Below are 19,758 nucleotides of genomic sequence, written 5' to 3'. Positions count from 1 at the left end.
CACATCACTAGGCAATAGAAATTTTTCACCTCCATTATAATCTTATGAGACCACCATCATATACGCAGTCCACTGTTGACTGAAATGTTGTTACACAGTGCACGACTACATATAAGCTATGTTTTATGCATATTTTCAAAAAGAATCAATGACAGAATAAAGTAAAAAGTAATAAAAAAAAATTAAGGGGAAAAGAGAACAGGATGAAGCAAACAGTAATCGTAAGACTTCCGGGAATTATTTATTACACAGAGTACCCAACCTCTATCATGACCCTCAACGGCTTCTGCACATGTATAGCATTTATGACAATGGGTTGGTATCATTTATATTCTTAGAAATTAGAAAGATTTAACTCCACAATACAAAAATGACCAAATAAGCAACAAGCACATGAGTATCTGCTCCCTGTGTAGTCCCTCACATACTGAACAGGGCTGACCTGTATACCAAGAAAATATTGCAGAAATGACAGTGTCATTTCTGAGGACAGGCTATAAAAGACAGGTTATCTTCTACCTCACTCTCTCCTGATTACTCATTCTGGTGAAGCTGTCATGTCATGAGGTCACCCAAGCAGCCCCATGGAGAAGTCCAAATGGTAAAGAACTGAATCCTCCAGCTCTGGTTAAGCTTCAGATGACTATAACCCCAGCAGCCATTTTTAACTGCAACCTCATGAGAGATGCTGAGCCAAAATCACCCAGCTAAACCATTCCGGGATATCTGTCTAAAACTGTATGAGACAATTAACTTTTGTTGTCTAAGTATCTATGTTTTGGGATAATAGTTACACAGTAATAAATAATATACATAGTTTTGATTTTAGAAACATGTAAGGGATGATAGCCATTAGAAAAAACGACTCAAGACACATTAACAATGCAAAGTGTGAATCTTGTTAGGCCCCTCATTTGAACAAGTCAATTTAACAAACGAATCTTGAAACAATTAGGGAAATTCAAACATAGACTAGCACACGTTGACATTAAGAATCACTGTTAAGGTTGCAGGTGAGCTGTAATCAAGCCAGTGCACTCCAACCTGGGCAACAGAGTGACACCCTGTCACTATTAAAAATAAAAAGAATCACTGTTAAGTAACAGCATGGTGGTTATATTAAAAAGAAGATTATCAGTTAGACATATGTACTGAAATACCTGATTATAATAAGCTGTTCATAATTTGATTTAAACTACTCCAGCAAATTAAAAGGGGTGCAGTGGGGAAAAAATGATGAAAAAAGAATGCCAAAATATTGGTAAGTGTTGAAGCCACATGACTACATGAAGAGTTGATTATTCTATGTATGTTTCAATATTTACATAATAAAGGCTACTCAGCTTTTCATTATATTGGCATATGATTTTAAAGATTTTAATTATATGCTTTTTCATTTTTTTAGGTTGTCAAACAGCAATATCTCCCGATCTCTGATGATTTTTAGCGTTCTTCTCCTTACCGGTTACATTTCTGGCAACATCACATAGTCTTCCTGTAACAGGCACTGGCTTTATATGAAGAAGAGTAACATTATCCCTTTTGGTTTTTTTTTAATGATGCTCAATATCTTGTTGATCCTTTTAACTGAACAACATATTAAGACTACATTTATTTGGAATAAAATTCACAGTTCCAAAGTCCCTTTTATGGGAGTTAAATAACAACTCAGAATTCTTAATTTTAGTTTGGACTATTAACACATTGTAAGAGATTGCTATGTTAACAAATTATAAGTAATACATTTTATGTTGGTAATTCTGCTCAAATTATAACCAGTAGTTGATCTAAATAACTGACAATGTCAAAGACTCATTATACAACAAAAAGTAAAAGTAGCCTATAATTCATGCTGGGAATCTATAAATAATGACTATATTTATCTAAAGCTGTGTTCTTAAAATAATCACTAGCTACATGTGGCTATTGAGCACCTGAAATGTGGCTTGTTTGAATTGTGATATGTTGTTTGTTGTTTGAAGTGTTCCAAATCAGTGTCAAATCCCAGACTTCCAATACACAGTACCAAAAAAATTAACTTTTTAATAATGAGTACACGTTGGATACATTAGGCTAAATAAAATTAATTTTACCTTTTCTTAAACATTTTTCTAATGCTGCTAAATAGAAAAACTACATGTGGCTTCTATCGTAATTCTTTTGGACAGCACTCATCTAGAATTAGATCAGTTATTAATAGTTTAAATGATGTCACATATTAATTGTACAATTTTCATACTGTATGTTTTAATGTAAGCTAACAGTTAATTGCAGCAAGGCATACAATACTACTCTAAAAATTAAATGCATATAAACAGTGTTAATCTGCTACCTCTGAAAAAACGAATTTGGTTGCTGTGGACAGAGGTGGGAGAGAGAATTTTCACTGTATGTCCTTTCGCATTTTTAAAATTTTACTTATTTGAAAACGCTCAATTAAACACTTCATAGAATGTTTAGATATTGCTAGTAGCGCCTTAATTCCCATTTATTTATACATAAACAGCAAACATTATTTGGTACAATGATCCTTCCAACTGTCATTGTATCACAGTATACACTGCTTAAAATGGGATTTATTTAAAAACAAATCTTTAGTTCGCTTGATGTAGGCATTAAACGCTCATCATACCTATACTCTGCTTTTGTCCATTTCAGCTGACATCTGCTTTAGTTCTAGTTTGTTCTAGTTTTGGCAGTAGCATTTTGGTGCAGAGGAGGAGTTAACTAAAGTTGGTTGAGAAAAGGCTTAAGCAATAAGAAATTCTTCGCAAACCACTGATTCATCAGCAAAATGTCACCTGCTAGTCCATAATGACTGGTGTTCATCCAACAGACAACTCTGTGGATTTTTTTTTTTTTTTTTGGCTTTGTTTGTTTTTGAGACAGGGTCTCGTTCTGTTGCCCAGGCTGGAGTGCAGTGGAGTGATACAGCTCACTGCAGCCTAGACCACTTCAATTCAACAATGCAAACAATCCTCCCACTTCAGCTTCCCAAGTAGCTAGAACTATAGGCACATGCCATAGCACCCGGCATTTTTTTTTTTAAATCTTTATTTTGTAAGGACAGGGTCTCACTATGTCACCCAGCCTAGTCTCAAACTCCTGGGCTCAAGTGATCCTCCTGGCTCGGCCTCCCAAAGTGCTGGGATTATAGGCGTGAGCCACCACACCTAGCCAGGTAACTCTGAAAGTATCACCACAGGATGATAGGATTCTATTCCAAAAGTGGTCAGTTCATTTTAGCCTATGTTTTGTTTTTGTTTTAATGTAACTGATAACCTTAATCACTTGCTTCTGGGGCTGGAAATACATTATACCACTATCTGACCCATTAAACAAATAGTTAGAGCACCACCTGGTGTTTGTTTTGAAGTGGAATGTGGCTTTAAAGGTCCCAACACGCACAGACAATACAAAAATCACACTTCATTATCTGGAAGGCACCCTAGAGATTAGTTAAGTACTTAGTCACATTCTGCAGAACTCCAAGGTTTTCAATGAGGCACCTTAGTGCCTGCTGTGTGAAGTCTGTTGCCCTTCAATCCCCTATTTTAAATATGGAGCTTTCAGGTTATATTTCATTCAGAACTAAAGACATCCTTTTGAAACCACTGGGTTTAGTCCAGTTTTCACATTTTACAGTGAAAGAATATCAAAACCCAGAGAGACTAAACTGCATATCCAAGGACAGACTATTTCAGAAGAAAAAGTCTGACTTAAAATACACTGCTTTTTTTCCATTAAAGACATATTGCTAAATTTACAAAATTATAAAAGGCTACTAATCTTAACAAAAAAAAACCCACTACAACTAAAGTTATCCTTTACCTCTATTCAGAAATCTTTTTAAATTAGAAAAATCATGCACAGATATTGAAGAAAGGAGGGAGATAAAACAGCGTCTATACCACAAAATAAAGTGTGAAATCACCAGTCTGAACTTCACTATCCTCCCCAAGGGTCACCACTGACTAATGACTGGTCTTTCACTCTGTATCTATATTCATAGAAACACTTTTTTGAGATATTTTTTTCATTCCAATAATTGGAAACATACCTGACATATTGTTCTATTTGGTTTTTTAACATCAAATCATGTCAGTAAATCAAAATTTTTCCTGTGTTTAAGGCATGACTAAATACATGAAGTGTTTACAACAATGCTGTAATAAACACTTCTACACATGTACTTTCCCAAACGTGTTCTAAACTCTATTTTACCTTCAATCTGACCTGCTTGAGTCTGAGCTCCTGTATATGGTGGCTGCTGTGGCTGAACGCCTGGTGGGTGAGCTGCTGAGGAGGAGGAAGCAATGCTGTCGGGTGTTCCTGAACGATCTTCTGCAGGAGCACTGGGTGGCCCTGGATAGTCAAAAAAAAGTCAGTTTAGTATCCAACACAAGGCCTTCTCCCAGCAAGCTCAAGGAATAAGTTTGGTTAAAAGATACTAAAAGTACTATAGAATAAGTATATAACCACAAATACGCCTTTTTACATTAAATGTATGTACTTTATTTTTTCCTTTGCTCCAATCTCTTAATCCAAAGCTACAACTGGAAATCCTTCCTTATAAAGTGTAGAGTACTATATTCCTGAGTCTTAACCTCTCCCTGCAAAAATCAAAACTCATGTCTGCAATGCCAATATCCCCCTACTCCAAGCAATGTATTCTGCACATGAACCAAAATTGTCACTTCATTCTTCAAGGGGTCTTCACTGCCCATAAATTAAGTTCAACCTCCTAGTTTGGCATTAAGGGTCCAAACATTATTTCTCACAATTTCTCTTCTCACATGCCTCCCTTTCAGCTAAACTAACCTTCTCCCTACTCCCATAACATAGCTAATATTTTTTTGACCTCTATCTCACTTATCTCTGTTCTCTTCCACTAGATCCCATATATTTAAATATAACATTCACATATTTAAATATAACATTATTTAAAATCCAATTATAATTCCACACTTCTAGTAAGCCTTCTTGACTCGTGAATACTTTTTCCACTAGTGAACTTCTATCTAGTTTACTTTTGTTAACTCATACTGACTTCTACTTTGCATTTCTGAATAGCTCTCACTTTCCCTCTTAAAGACTCTTGCACTCTTTTGGCCAGGCTCCTGACCGTTGATTCTTTTTGTCTGCCTAACAAGGCCTAGCACTCTAACTTACATATGGAGCCACTATAATTCTTACAAAATAGTGAACACAGAAATGAATGGAGAGAATATATTACAGTTCCAATGCTGTGACAGTCAAAAAAGATATTCTGAGGACAATGTAAATATGTCTTATTCCTTTAAATTCTTTCTGCTTTGGCAATGCAGAAGAGTGGTTAAAAGCATAGGTTTTGGAGCTAGACTACCCAGGTTCAAATCCTAGTGCTGTCACTCACTAGCTGTGTAACTCTGGACATGTTACATAATCTCTTTCTGTGCCTCAGTTTCCTCATCTGTACAAAGGATATACTAATTCCTACTTGATAAGGTTATTGTGAGGATTATGAGTTTACAAGAGCTTATAGCATGGGCTTATAAAAGGAATTATACAGCAAAAGCTTATAAAAGTGACTACTACTCAGAAAGTTCCATATAAGTACTTGCTATTATCAGCAGACTAATTTCTCTAAGGGCAAACCTCTATCTTCTGCTCTGATGTATCCCCAAAACTTACCACATATTAGTCACAGTTGACAGCTGACAGTCCAAGTATTAGTAAGAACCTAAACTAGGATATAATAGTGGTAATGCAAGAGAGACTGATGATTGCCAAAATAAAATGGATGATGGTTTCTATCTACCACCATTTTACTTAAATTTATATCTATGTAGATAAATACACACATTCTTCCCACAAAAGACACTGTTATTAGCCTAAATATATATATTTGTTACTTTGGCTCCTCTTTCATCCCTTATATGTAATTTATTACAGTTAATGTTCATTCCATGTTTGCAATATTTTATCCCTCCTTCCCACTGCCACATTCATTATTCTAATAAGCCACATTTTTACCACATCACACCTGAAGAACTACAAAAGTATCCTAGCTATGCATACAGTTTTTTCTACTATAATTCAACATACAAAGCTGTGAGAAAAATGGTCTTCAAATAATGTGAATCATATTAATATTATTCTAGTCTGGAATATACTACATTTAAATCAAAATTTAAAAGTCTGACCTCATCAAATTTTCACACAATTCTCTTTTGTGAGTAATTCCATGAAAGTCTCTAAGAAATACAAAATGGACTGTACACATTTCCAACTACTGATAAAGGCAAAGTAAATCCATCAGATAAACTCTCTCCCAGGTAACAACTAAAAACATGAACAAAAGAAACTATTTGAAATAACTGAAAGTCAATCAGAAACCAGAGGAGTTTACCCCAATAAAATTAGAATGGATAAGAATTAAAAGCGCTGACCTCTGCAGCTCCAATGGCAGAAAACCACAGTGTTAACAATCTTATGGCTGGACAAGTAGCTGAAGATTTAGGAGGAAAATCCCGGAAGTGAAGGTGCTACTGAAAGGGTAAGACCCAAGATCTAGGTATATATACTCTGCCCAAATCCCCAGCTGACTATAGGGCTGGGAGAACAGAGGAGGATATCTCAAGAAGGCTTAGAGAAAATGCAGCACCTAGAGCAAGCTGAAAGGACTGAGCATACATATCAGCTGCTATACACCATAGGGAGAAAGAAGGAGCAGTTCTGAGTATGTGAAAGTTATCAAAACCAAAATGAAGTCATTAATGTTAAAAAAATATTAAAAACTCTGATAAGGCCATGAAGAGAGGACTCTTGCAAAAACTATCACAAAAGAGTTCAAAAACCACAAGCCTACACAAAGGCCATCACAAATTTGCAAAAAAAAGCAAAAAAAAAAAAAAAAAAAACTTCTGTGACTGTGAGGACATCTGCCCAGAAACTGCCTGTCCAACCTCAGACTGGCATCACTCTTGCTAATGATCTTTGTAGCCAACAATAATTATTTCAAAACAATTATATATTCTCCTCATTTTTTCCTTTAAAAGCCTTTGTCTGCCTTTACCTCACTGAATATGCACATAGTTTACTATGGCATGCATATTTTCAATGCAATGCTCTATTCCCAAATACCTTTTTCTTTTAATAGAGAGCACTTTTCTGTTTGTTATTTATGTTAAGTCCATACAAATCAACTCCCTGCTAGATCAACAACAACAGAAAATCCTCAAAAGAATATAAGTCCAAGTCACTACAACATATTAACCAGAATGTCTAGTTTTCAACCAAACACTATCAGACAGGCAAAGAAACAGAAAAATGTGACCCTACTGGAGCTGGGGGGAGTGTGTGTGGGGGAGAGGAACCCAGTCAATAGAAACTGACTCCAAATGGGTCCAAGTGTTAGATGTTGCAGATAAACATTTTAAAGCAGCTAAATATTTTTAAAGAATCAAACATAAATACATTCAAACAATTAAAGGAAAATATAGTCTCAATGAATGTAAAATAAAGAATCTCAACAGAAAAACAGAAACTATAAAAACCCAGTGGAAATTCTAGAGCTGAAAGCACAATTAAACAATTCACTAGAAAGGTTCCACAGCATATTAGAAATCACAGCGACCTTGAAGAGTTCAATAGAAATCACCCAACCTGAAGAACAGAGAGAAGACTGAAGAAAAATGAACCTTAATGACCCATGAGACAGTATCAAGCTCTCCAATGTATGTGTTATTAGAATCCGAAAAGAGAAAAAGCAGGAAAAAATAATGAAGAAATTATAACCAAAAGTTAAACAGAATAAAACAATATAGGTACTGCTTTAAGGTTAAAAACTTATTTATATAAAAACCCACTGTATACTCAAGCAATTTAACAAGAAAATCTACATTTAATTTTCAATTTCTCTAAGACGAGAAGAGATAAGACCAATCAAATATAATTCGAATACTGCAACTAATCAAATTATAAAATAGTTCAGATTTTTAAAAACTTTCTAAATTTTACTTTCAAAAATTTACTTGAACCCAACAGTGGTTATTCTTTAAGGGGGAGGGTGCTACTCTTGGGGAGAGGACATAAGAAAGCTTTCTGAAGTGCTGGAAATCATCTACATCTTAATCTAGTTAGTCTTTTACATAAGTGTACACATATGTAAAAATTTGTTAAGCAGAACCCTTAAGATTTGTGCACTTCACCATATCCAAGTTATTCTTCAATTAAAGAAAGAAAGAAAGGGAAGAACGGAAAGATGAAGCAAACGAAGGGTGTAAAGGAGTTGGAAACCAACTTACCTGAAACCTGATCATCTGTTAAGCCAAACGCTGACATAACATTTTTATTGATTTCATCTTGGTTTTTTAAAGGATCAAAAGCAGACATACTTGCTGCCATAACCTGAGTAGACTGTTTTCCAGAAGAATCAGAAGCAGACTTTTCTTCCCTACCATCCACAGTATCTGTAAAAATAGAGGAATAAATAAAAACTTGTTTCCTTTTTATCTATATTCAGTAAGGCCCAAAAGTACAAGGGAAATAATGCAGGTGTATAATGATAGTCTGGAATGTTAAGTATGTCGGAATATAGGATTACAGATCATTTTAATTCCTTTTTTCTTTTATATTTTTACTTCTAGTAACAGGGAGAAGAAAAGAGGGCAAAAAGAAACAGAAGATGAACAAAAGCTTTCCAAAAAAATGATTTACCTCCTTTTGTAAGAAACATTAGATGAAAAAAATACAAGCTCCTTGATAAAGAGAAACACTTTACCTTTTTTGGTTTTTTTGGAGTCCAATAACCTATATCCTACTATCAGATACCCACTGGGCACTCTGGAAATAATAATTATAGGAACTAAGGCTTTATTTTATAAAAAGAAACTGAACTAAGGTTATAATCTCAAATTTTACATTTTATTTCTACTGTCTACTGGTCCACTATTAAATTACATGGAAATCAAGCCAACCATAATTAATTCATAATCTTCCATAAATAGCACATTAAAAACATTTTTGAATTTGCTACCTTCTATTTTAATATGTATTACTTATTAAAATGCTCACAGATGAAATGATGTATATGGGATCTGCATCAAAATAATACAGGAGGGGAGCCGGGTGCAACAGCTCATGCCTGTAATTCCAGCACTTTGAGAGCCCGAGGTGGGTAGATCACTTGAGGTCAGGAACTCGAGACCAGCCTGGCAAAACCCCATCTCTACCAAAAATACAAAAATTAGCTAGGCACAGTGATGCATGCCTGTAATCCCAGCTACTCAGGAGGCTGAGTCATGAGAATCACTTGAACCCAGGAGGCAAAGTTTGTAGTGAGCTGAGATTGTACTCCAGTCTGGGTAACAGGAGGGACGGAAGTGTGCATAGTGTAATTATATGATACTATAAGTTGGTAACTGTTGAAACTGGATGTGGGTTTCTGGGATTCATTATAATGTCTACTTTCTTATATACTTAAACTTTTCTATAATAAAATGTTTAAAACAACAACAGAAAAACAAAACGTCAAATATTATGAGCAGGTTAAATTTAAAATCATGCTTTTCTTCTCAGGATACTAAGATATTCCACAGGCATTTATACTACTGTCTTGTGAAAGAAAAAGAGTTCAAGAATTTTAACATACATTTTACAAATAGGAATCCAAGTCCAAGATACAAAAGACATCAAAAGAAACAAACAAAAAACACGAACAAGTAAACAAAAAGACTGTTGCTAACCATTTACTCAATTAAGGGACAATGATTATCACTTTTGTTACCAAGCAAGTAAATCAACATCAGTTCTTAGACCACCTCTGTAATCAATACAAAATGTATCTTCTGAAAAAAATGTTAAGTGCTAAACAGAATATAAGTACCCACAGCACACACTGGCTGGCAGCTCATTCATTCCTAACATACCATTCCAGGCTACTCTAATATTTTCTAGATGTTTGGAAAAATAAAACTACTAGAAGTATTCCTTTAAAACATGTCTACCAGTTATCTATCTTCCCTACCAACTTCCTTCCTCTAATCCCAAGAGCATACCACGTCAGTCTTACAAGTTGTTTCCCCTCACATCTCACTACCTATGCTCTTTTCACTTATCACAAACTAAAACCATCAGGAAACATACTATACGTCCTACTACTTGCTCCATTAGCTGCTGGAGATACTGCAACAGGTCAATCTTCTATCTAAGGTAGTTTACACATCATTTGCCTCTTAAAGGAAAACAAGCATCCAAGAACCGCTGTAATAGAGAGCTGAAGACCACAGGTGGCCACATTTCTTGGTGAGGGTAAGCCACAGGTTCTAAATAGCACTGATAGCTGACTGGCAATTTCATTTTGTGGACTAGATTTCAGTTTCTGATGTATGGTTTTTTTGTTGTTTTTGTTTTTTTAAAAAAATAAGAACTATCTCCAAAAATACAATGCAGATTGTATTATTCTTATATCATCTTATCATCAGATATGTCAGACAGGACACAATAACTAGAAAATGGCCATACAAGAAAACAACATATGGCATGATTTCCAAAATGCAGAGAAGAAACCAATTTTAACACCTTTTACATTAACATAGGTAAAAAGCTAACAGTATGTATAAAAAATATAGAAACAAAGAATAAAGTATAAACAGTAGCAAGAAACAGGTGAGGAAAAAGTTTCACCTAAAGCAAAAAACTCATAAATCCAATCCTTAGAGTAGAATGTGGGCCACTGTAGCTAATTTCTGAACAGTATTGGCTATACTGGTTAAATTCTCATCTACACTTCTTAATATTCTGCAGATGGTTAAATCCCCTGAAATTATATGCAAATGTTGTGTCAGCATCTATGAATTCTTCTGGAAAAATTGTCTAACTTTTTCATTGATTCTTGATCTAAAATTGGAAATTTTTGTTTGGAGAGGTAGGGCTCAAAATAGGCAACCTTCTTTGACCTGAAATATAAAAGGTTTCATCATAAAGTGACCAAGAGGATCTCATTATAGTATTCAGCAAATCTCCATTATGTTCTGAAATAGAAGTGGAACTAGAAATAATCAATCACCAAATATTTATTAAACATCTATCATTAACATAATTCCATATGACTATTAGAAGACAGGAAGAGAGAAATGATGGAAAATACATCTTTAAACTGTAACTAAAATAAAAATAGAAAACAAAAACTTCCAAATTATTTAGTGGCCAAAAATAGAATACATGCCATTTATCCACAAAAATTATCTCATGTTAAGCCCTTTATATGCAGTCATCCAGTCTAGATTTTTTTTAAATTACTATTTCACAATATGGACAGTTTTAAACATATGAAAATTATAAGCAAACAAAGAATTTATAAAAAGGAAAAAAAAACAATAATAAGAGTTTTCTTTAAATGCAACATCTAAGAATCTTAAAAGAAGAAAGCAGTTTTTTAACTCTACTTTCAAGTCATTAACACATACTTAAAGTTCAGTCCACATTTTAAAATACATTTGGTCCCAAAATTATGTCAGTTCCAAATGTAGACACATTTTGCTTTATCTTAACACAAACAGTACATGTCATCTATACAATGGGGAAAAAATTAGTTTTTCTTTAATTATTATTAAAAACTGTGTTTCAACTTTACAACATACCATTTTTAATGAACATTACTAATCTAAGTGATTTTTAGTTGAAAATACTTCTCACACTATGTAATTATTCATGAAATGATTTTCAATTCCCAAGGTTCATTACTTATCTATTATACTAAAAAGGGTTCATGTGTCAAAAGGATTTGAAAACTGACCTGTGTAACAAATCCAAAAGTCTAAGACTAGTTGCGAAAGAATCACCCAGAAAACACTTTAAAAATGGGATTTCCAGGTGCTACACTCCAGTAGGTCTATGATGAGATCCAGGAATTGGTATAACGAAACCTCCTAGTAATCCTGATGAACAGCAAAGTTTAGGAACACAGACATAAATACTAGTAGAGAGGCAGAGGAAGAAACAAGAGTGACATTGGGGGTGCCATCCTTCTCCTACTTAAAAAGTTTTTTTTAAAACCTCCAAAAAGACGTAAGAACAATAAATCAGAATACAATGGATTCAGGGTTTACCATTTTCAGGAATATTGGTGGAAGGTCCTGGTTCTCCAGGTGGCTCCAAGCTATCCAATAAACGATTCACTTTATTTCGAAGTTCTATCAGTTCTCGACGGAGATATTTCACCTGACTTGATTCAAGGGGTCTTGGCTGGCCATTAACTGAAATAAAAACATTTATTTGCTTAAAATTAGAAGTTCATGAATAAGTAGACTAATAATATGCAACAAGGAAAAATAAATACAATTCCTTTAAAAAAACAAAAACAAGATATCAATGTAATGGAGTAACTTTTTTTTTTTTAAAAAGAATTCTCTATGACTAATAACTTATTTTGGAAAAAAAGCAGCATTCATCAGTCTTTCTTGATGCCAGATCTATAGCCTATAACCTTACTGGTAAAAAGGTTTGGTAGGAAAATCCGAGCTCTACTTTTTAATAGAAATGATTAAATTTAATAAAAATCATAACTTCAAAAGCTCACTTTATTTCATGCTGTTCTTAAATAGAATTAAATTTAATAGAAATTATTAAATTTAATAAAAATTATATAACTTAAAAAGCTCATTTTATTTCATGCTATTCTTAAAATAATACAAAAATACCTTACTCTATACATGTTTAAAGATATAACATGGGCCGGGCGCGGTGGCTCACGCTTGTAATCCCAGCACTTTGGGAGGCCGAGGCGGGCGGATCACGAGGTCAGGAGATCGAGACCATCCTGGCTAACACGGTGAAACCCCGTCTCTACTAAAAATACAAAAAAATTAGCCGGGCGTGATGGCGGGCGCCTGTAGTCCCAGCTACTCGGGAGGCTGAGGCAGGAGAATGGCGTGAACCCGGGAGGCGGAGCTTGCAGTGAGCCGAGATTGCGCCACTGCACTCCCGCCTGGGCCACAGAGCGAGACTTAAAAAAAAAAAGATATAACATGACTGATAGGTCTGTTATCCCTCTTGCATAATTTTGTCTCAAAAAAAAAAAAACAGCTAACTAAAATAGCTGATCTTAAAAGAAATCGTTAAAAAAATATATGCAGGGCCAGGCATGGTGGCTCACACCTGTAATCCCACCACTTTGGGAGGCCAAGGAGGGAGAACTGCTTGAGCCCAGGAGTTCAAGAAAAACCTGAGCAATACAGTGAGACTTCATCTCTACAAAGACCTTAAAAAATTAGCCAAGTGTGGCAGCACATGCCTGCAGTCCCAGCTACTCAGGAGGCTGGGGTGGGAGAAATGTTTGATCCCGGGAGGGGAAGTCCAGTTGGCTGAGATCACTCCACTGCACTCCAGCCTGGATGACAGAGGGAGACCTTGTCTCAAAAAATTTTTAAAAATAAATATAAATTTAAAAATATATGCAGAACTTATCTACATCATGACTGTCCTTCAAAGCAGTTACTTCCAGAAACAGTATATAAGCCACAAAATGCCAGAGATTACTCGGTAATCTCTGGTTGTGATTTTTTAATGAAAGCAACATTACTTCACTTATTATTCATTTTGTCCAAATGATTTTCAGTTGACTGAAAAAAATGAAATCCTTCATTCAGCAACAAACACTGTCACCACTCAGGTTATTTTTAAAAAGAAAAGAAAAAAAAGTGACACAAGGCTCTGATTGCAAACCCCAAGACAGGCGTTCAAAAATTAAACTAAAATGCTTTGCGCATTGCCAGTATACATACATACAAACTCCTGAAGCACCTAATTAGAAAAGGACATCTACGTGAAAATAAAAGTTCAGGGTGATTCTTTGTTAAACATGTTTCAAAATCAAACCACCAATTATAAGCTTTTAGAAGAAAACTCACCAGTAATTCACATACTCCCTGCACAGCTATGAAGTTCAATACAATCTCCTACCTACATCAATTATTGGTTTTCACTTGGTATTACTGTTTTTTCTCCAATATTTGACGAGAAAAACAGCTCCTAGCAGCCAGAAACTGGTCTGGTACAGTAAGACAGGCCTTAGTGTTGCTGGAAGCTGGCCTGGCACTCACAGGTAGGCTGTGGTGTTCTCCCGTTGAACATAAATATTTCAAAGAACATCAACTTCACACAAGACTATAATCTGTGATAGATCAACAGTCCATAACCATGTCAAAACTCAAGACAAAAACAAGAACACTGACCACACCAGAAAAATGACCAAACAACCTTTTATCCTGGCTAATATGAGTAACTGCTACTACTTTACCAACTGCAGCTTTAGCCTCAATTCATTCCTCTCACCTTCCAGATAAGATTTAGTAAGATTCATTCCTCTCACCTTCTAGATAAGATTTGATAAGATACCCAAACATAGAATCATCTCTACTTCCTGAGAGCATCCAATGCAGAGCAAAGCTCTACTTCCTTGAACCTTATCCAAAATCAGCTAACACAAACCCAAGCCCAAAAAAAAAAATACTTTTCTAACATACTTGTAAGACATCCTATTGTTCTCCGTGGTATTCATTCTCCCTTGCTGCAGTAAGTCAGTAAATCCAACTTCATTCAACTACAGGTGTGTTCCTGGTGGTCTTTGGAGCACACTGATACATCTTACCAGAACTTTTAAGAACCTTGCATTTACATTCCTAGTATGGCCTATAATCTGTTACTATCTACTCAGTGGGTTTAAGAGCACTAAGCTCCAAATTATACTCAATTAAAAGTTTAAATTAGCTAAGTTTAAATTAATTAAGTTAATATTAGGTGTCAGCTTGATTAGACTGAGGAATGCCTAGATGGCTGGTAAAGTACTATTTCTGGGTGTGTCTGTGAGGGTGTTGCCAGAGGAGATTGATATTTGAGTCAGTGAACCAGGAGAGGAAGACCCATCTTCAGTGTTGGTGGGCACCACCTGATCAGCTGCCAGTGCAGCTATGACAAAACAGGCAGAAGAGAAGATAGGATAAGTTTGCTTGCTGGGTCTTTAGCTCGCTCTCCCTCCTATGCCAGATGCTTGCTTCCACTCCTCCTGCCCTTGGACATCAGACTCCAGGTTTTTTGGCCTTTGGACTCCAGGGCTTGTACCAGCAGCTTCCCAGGGGACTCTCAGGCCTTTGGCAACAGACAAAGGCTGCACTATCAGCTTCCCTGGTTTTCAGGCTTTTGGACTTGGACTGAGCCACTATCAGCATCAGCTTCTCTCTTTCCCCAGCTTGCAGATGGCCTATCATGGGACTTCGCCCTGTAATCACCTTGCAATTCTCCCTAAAAAACTCCCATGTATCTTATTGGTTCCATCCCTCTGGAGAACCCTAGCACACATAATAATGTATCTTCATTAGTGTGAATATAATCATAAGACTTTAATGAACCATTTCAAGCACACAACAAGATAAACTTACTAAACACCCATCTTTGTTAAAGCTTAATATGTATTTATATTTTTTTTGAGACAGAGTCTTGCTCTGTCACCCAGACTGTAATGCAGTGGCCTGATCTTGGCTCACTGCAACCTCTGCCTCCCAGGTTCAGCAATTCTCCTGTCTCAGCCTCCCAAGTGGCTGGGATTACAGGCACGCACCCCTACACCCAGCTAATTTTTTTTTTTTTTTTTGTATTTTTGGTAGAGACGGAGTTTCGCCATGTTGGCCAGGCTGATCTTGAACTCCTGACCTCGTGATCTGCCCACCTCGGCCTCCCAAAGTGCTGGGATTACAGGTGTGAGCCACCGCACCTGGCCAAACCTTAGTATTTTTTTCATCTTTGCTCCTAACCACTAAGAAATGAAACAGCATAGACATAATTAAATCTCCCAGAGTACCTTTCCTCAAAACCCATTCCCCTACTTGATTTTAAATAATTTTATGTTTCATCCAAAACAATCTTGCCATGTTAGATTTATCCCAAGTATGTTTTGTTGTATATAATTATAATAGGTATTTTAGTTACATTTATAATCCTTTTATATTAGGCATACAGCAGTTGTTCTACGTAATAAATGCCCCCATATGAGGTAAAAGAATTCCCTTTTGGCCAGGCGTGGTGGCTCACATCTGTAATCCCTGCACTTTGGGAGGCCGAGGCAGACAGATCACGAGGTCAGGAGATCGAGACCATCCTGGCTAACACGGTGAAACCCCGTCTCTACTAAAAATACAAAAACAAATTAGCCAGGCGTGGTGGCAGGTGCCTGTAGTCCCAGCTACTCGGGAAGCTGAGATAGGAGAATGGGGTGAGCCCAGGAGGCGGAGCTTGCAGTGAGCTGAGATCGCACCACTGCACTCCAGCCTGGGCAACAGTGAGAGACTCTGTCTCACAAAAAGGAATTCCCTTTTATTCATAGTTTGCTATGACTTTTCAACATGATTGAGATATGAATGGCTTTTCTTTATCTAGAGATGATCCAGTTTTTCTCCTTTAATCTGTTTTATGGAAAATAGTATGTGATTTTCTAATTTAAAGCAATCTTAGACTCCTTGGGTGAGCAATTTTGACAATGGTGTGTTTAAATATTCACTGATGAGTTTGATTTGTAAATATTACTTAATATTTTCTATCTATGTTCATAAGTGACACTGGTTTGCATTTTCCTTGGCTGGTTTTCATGTTAATGTTATATTAACCCCACAAAATGAATTAGTGTATATTCCCTCTTTGCCTATGCTCTTGAATAGTTTGTATAATTTAGAATCATCTGTTCCTTAGGTATTTGGTAAAATAGTTGGTCCAATTTCTTTAATGTTAATTGGGGCAATCAATTTTTCTACTTCTTGAAACAGTACATTAAATTTACCTAGGATATTGTCCATGTCACCTGAGTTTTCAAATTTAAATAAAGGAATTCATGGTATATATAAATTTTTAAAGTTTCTACTATAAACTTTTCATTTCTAACACTGCTTATTTGTGTCTCGTTTCTCCTTAACTAATCCTCATAAAGATTTGCCAACTGCATCTTTTCAAAATTGTTGATCCTAACAATTCCAATTTCTAGTTCACGTCTGCTCTTATTATTTCCTTCCAAGTTATTTGAGGTTTGTCCTTTTGTAACTGTTTGAATACCTCGCTCAAAAATTTCCAATCCAGTTTACTAATATAAAGTATTTAAGGCTGTAAGTACTGCTCTAAGTACAGCTTTACCATTCTCTAAAAACTTGGTTACATAGAAGTCATTATCTACTTATTTATAATTCCATTATTTCTTCTTTGACTTATTTAAAACCATATTTTGTCTCCAAAAGTAGGGAAATTTGGGTTACATATTCTGTCCAATAGTCTCTAAAGAAGCCAGAGAATATGACCTTTAAGATATCTAATTATCTGTTACATTTTGGGATTTTCTGGAAGACTTGATTTACAGTCAACTTCTATAATATGAGTACTCGAAAAAAAAAAAAAACTATTTCTCCCTAACTGCTAGATGTACAAGACCAACGCTGTTTGAGCCTGCTTGATTTATCGGCTCTCCCATAATTGTAAATTTATTGATTTCTCTTTGCTCTGTCCATTTTTCTTAGGGGAAAACATCTAAAGCTAACATGCATAAGTGTTCAGATTGCTATATAGTCCTAGTGAATTATTCTTTTTATCATCATAAAGTGACTATTACTACTCAAGTTTTTATATAAGTCTATTCTGTTAATAACCAGCTTTCTTTGCATTTGTCTAGTCTCTTTTTCTAGCCCTTTACTTTCAAGCTTTGCATAATAATCTTTTATGTCTCTTGGAAGTAGCATGGAACTGGATTTTTTTTTAAATTCCATTAAGAGATTATTTTAACCGATATATGTAGTCAATTTCTGTGTACTGTGATTAGTATTCTGTTCTATCAAGCTTTCTACTTCTTTTATTCCGCCACCACTTTCTACTGAACTGAACAGGTACCCTTGTTTTCTTTTTTCTCCTTTCCTGACAATGTCTAATTTTTCAATTATAACTCTTACATGTACACCATGCATACTTCTGCATATGTAATATGCAATTAAAAAAATCTAAAGGTAATTACAATCTTCCTCCCAAATAAGTCCTTAAAATATTTTTATTCCTATCATCCCTTCCTTTCTTACATATTATTGCCCAGTATTTTTGTCCCAAATTGTTTTTATTCCCTAAGACTATTAATTTTTTGTAACAATCAATGCTCATTAAAACGTACACATAAATTTCATTGGTGCTTCCCAATCCCCTGACAGCCCAAGGTTTAAGAGTTAAGCTTCCTTGACTTTTTCTGTATCAGTGGAAAAGCTTTTCTAAAATAGTTTTTGAAAGCATAGCCTACTGAGGGCCTGGGACCAAGCAACAGTTTATCTGCTCACATTGCTTCTTGCATCTTTCACCACCTTCTGGACTAAATTTCCTTCTTGATGAAGACCACTGTTAAAAATTATTTTAACAAGGGTCCATGAGTGGTAAATTCTCAGTCTTTCAAAGTATTTTTACTTCTCCTCATTCGTGAAATTTAGTGGAGTATAGGATGCTACTTTTCTAGTTATTTTTCTTTACTGTTTGCAACTGTGATACTACTGTCTTTTAGCCTCTATTATTACTATGAAGAAGTCTACTAACAGTCTAATTGTTTCATATGTGATCAGTCTTATTCTCTCTGGCTACTTTTAAGGTAATCTCTCTGTCTTAAGACATTTTCCAGTTTCATGACAATATGTCCAGTGGGGATTTACTTTTACTTATCCCTGCTCAAGGCTCCCCATGCCTTCTGAATCTGAGGGTCTATAGCTTTTATATAACTCTGAAAATTTCTTTAGTCATTACCTCAATGTATTTCCACTCTCCCATTCTCTCCTTCTTGAAACTCTGAATAGAAATATTCTGGATGTTCTCATTTTCAACTTCTCTTTTGCCTGTGTTTTTGTGCTTTACTCTGTAATTTCTTTGGATTTCCTTTTCAGTTCACTAATTCTCTTTTTAGCTATGACTAATGTGTTTAACCTATCCACTTAGTATTTAATTTCAATGATTATATTTCTCATTTCCAAGTTACTTTAAGTTCTTTATAAAATCTGTTTATTGTTTTTCCATAATACAGTAGCACCTTGCTCTTACGTTCTCGTTTTGTTTTGTTTTTTCTGAGATGGAGTCTCACTCTGTCACCCAGGCTGGAGTGCAGTGGCGCGATCTCGACTCACTGCAACCTCCACCTCCCAGGTTCAAGCAATTCTCCTGCCTCAGCCTCTCAAGTAGCTGGGACTACAGGCACACACCACTACAGCTGGCTAATTTTTTGTATTTCAGTAGAGACAGGGTTTTACCGTGTTGCTCAGGCTGGTCGCGAACCCCTGCACTCAGGCAATCCGCCCGCCTTGGCCTCCCAAAGTGCTGGAATTACAGGCGTGAGCCACCACGGCTGGCTGCTTTTATATTCTTATTCCTTCTTCTATGTCTTAAATAACTTTTAATTTTGTAGACTATCACATATCTTAACTGAAGTTGTTGAAAATCTAATCCTGCTATTAGTTGTGTCCAGTGGTTCTTGCTTACATGACAGCTTCATGTGTCTTACGGTTTTGTCTGTGAGAAACCTATGTGACCTGGATTGAGAATATACCCCTCAAGAGAGATTTTGGCCTTTCTTCTGAGATTTTTCTAAAATGGTAACATCTGGGCTTGGGAGTTACCAAACTACATGGATAGTTTAAATTTAAACCCAACTCACCTAAGGACCACAATTATGAATCCTGAAGGGAGACTTCCCAAGCCCCTGACGGCCCAAGATATAAGAGTTAA

At 35.7% G+C, this 19,758-nt stretch overlaps 1 protein-coding gene across 5 annotated transcripts in view; it reads right to left on the bottom strand.

The window, feature by feature from the left end:
- TFG (trafficking from ER to golgi regulator) overlaps nt 1-19,758 on the bottom strand; it is a 39,967-nt gene that overhangs the window by 7,991 nt on the left and 12,218 nt on the right. For 3 of the 5 annotated variants that reach the window (XM_031008932.3, XM_031008931.3, XM_055383604.2), the window contains exons 4-6: nt 12,093-12,239; nt 8,289-8,453; nt 4,225-4,365 (exon numbers count right to left, since the gene is read on the bottom strand). In XM_031008932.3, the coding sequence (XP_030864792.2) occupies nt 4,225-4,365; nt 8,289-8,453; nt 12,093-12,239 (453 nt within the window). The remainder of the gene's footprint in view (nt 1-4,224; nt 4,366-8,288; nt 8,454-12,092; nt 12,240-19,758) is intronic. The other 2 variants (XM_031008934.3, XM_031008933.3) reach the window with 1 other exon arrangement.

Source organism: Gorilla gorilla, chromosome 2, assembly GCF_029281585.2.
Source record: "Gorilla gorilla gorilla isolate KB3781 chromosome 2, NHGRI_mGorGor1-v2.1_pri, whole genome shotgun sequence".
In the NCBI taxonomy this organism is placed as follows: Eukaryota; Metazoa; Chordata; class Mammalia; order Primates; family Hominidae; genus Gorilla; species Gorilla gorilla.
The sequence above is the reverse complement of the archived record's forward strand: the minus strand, read 5'-3'. Positions and strand labels throughout refer to the sequence as shown.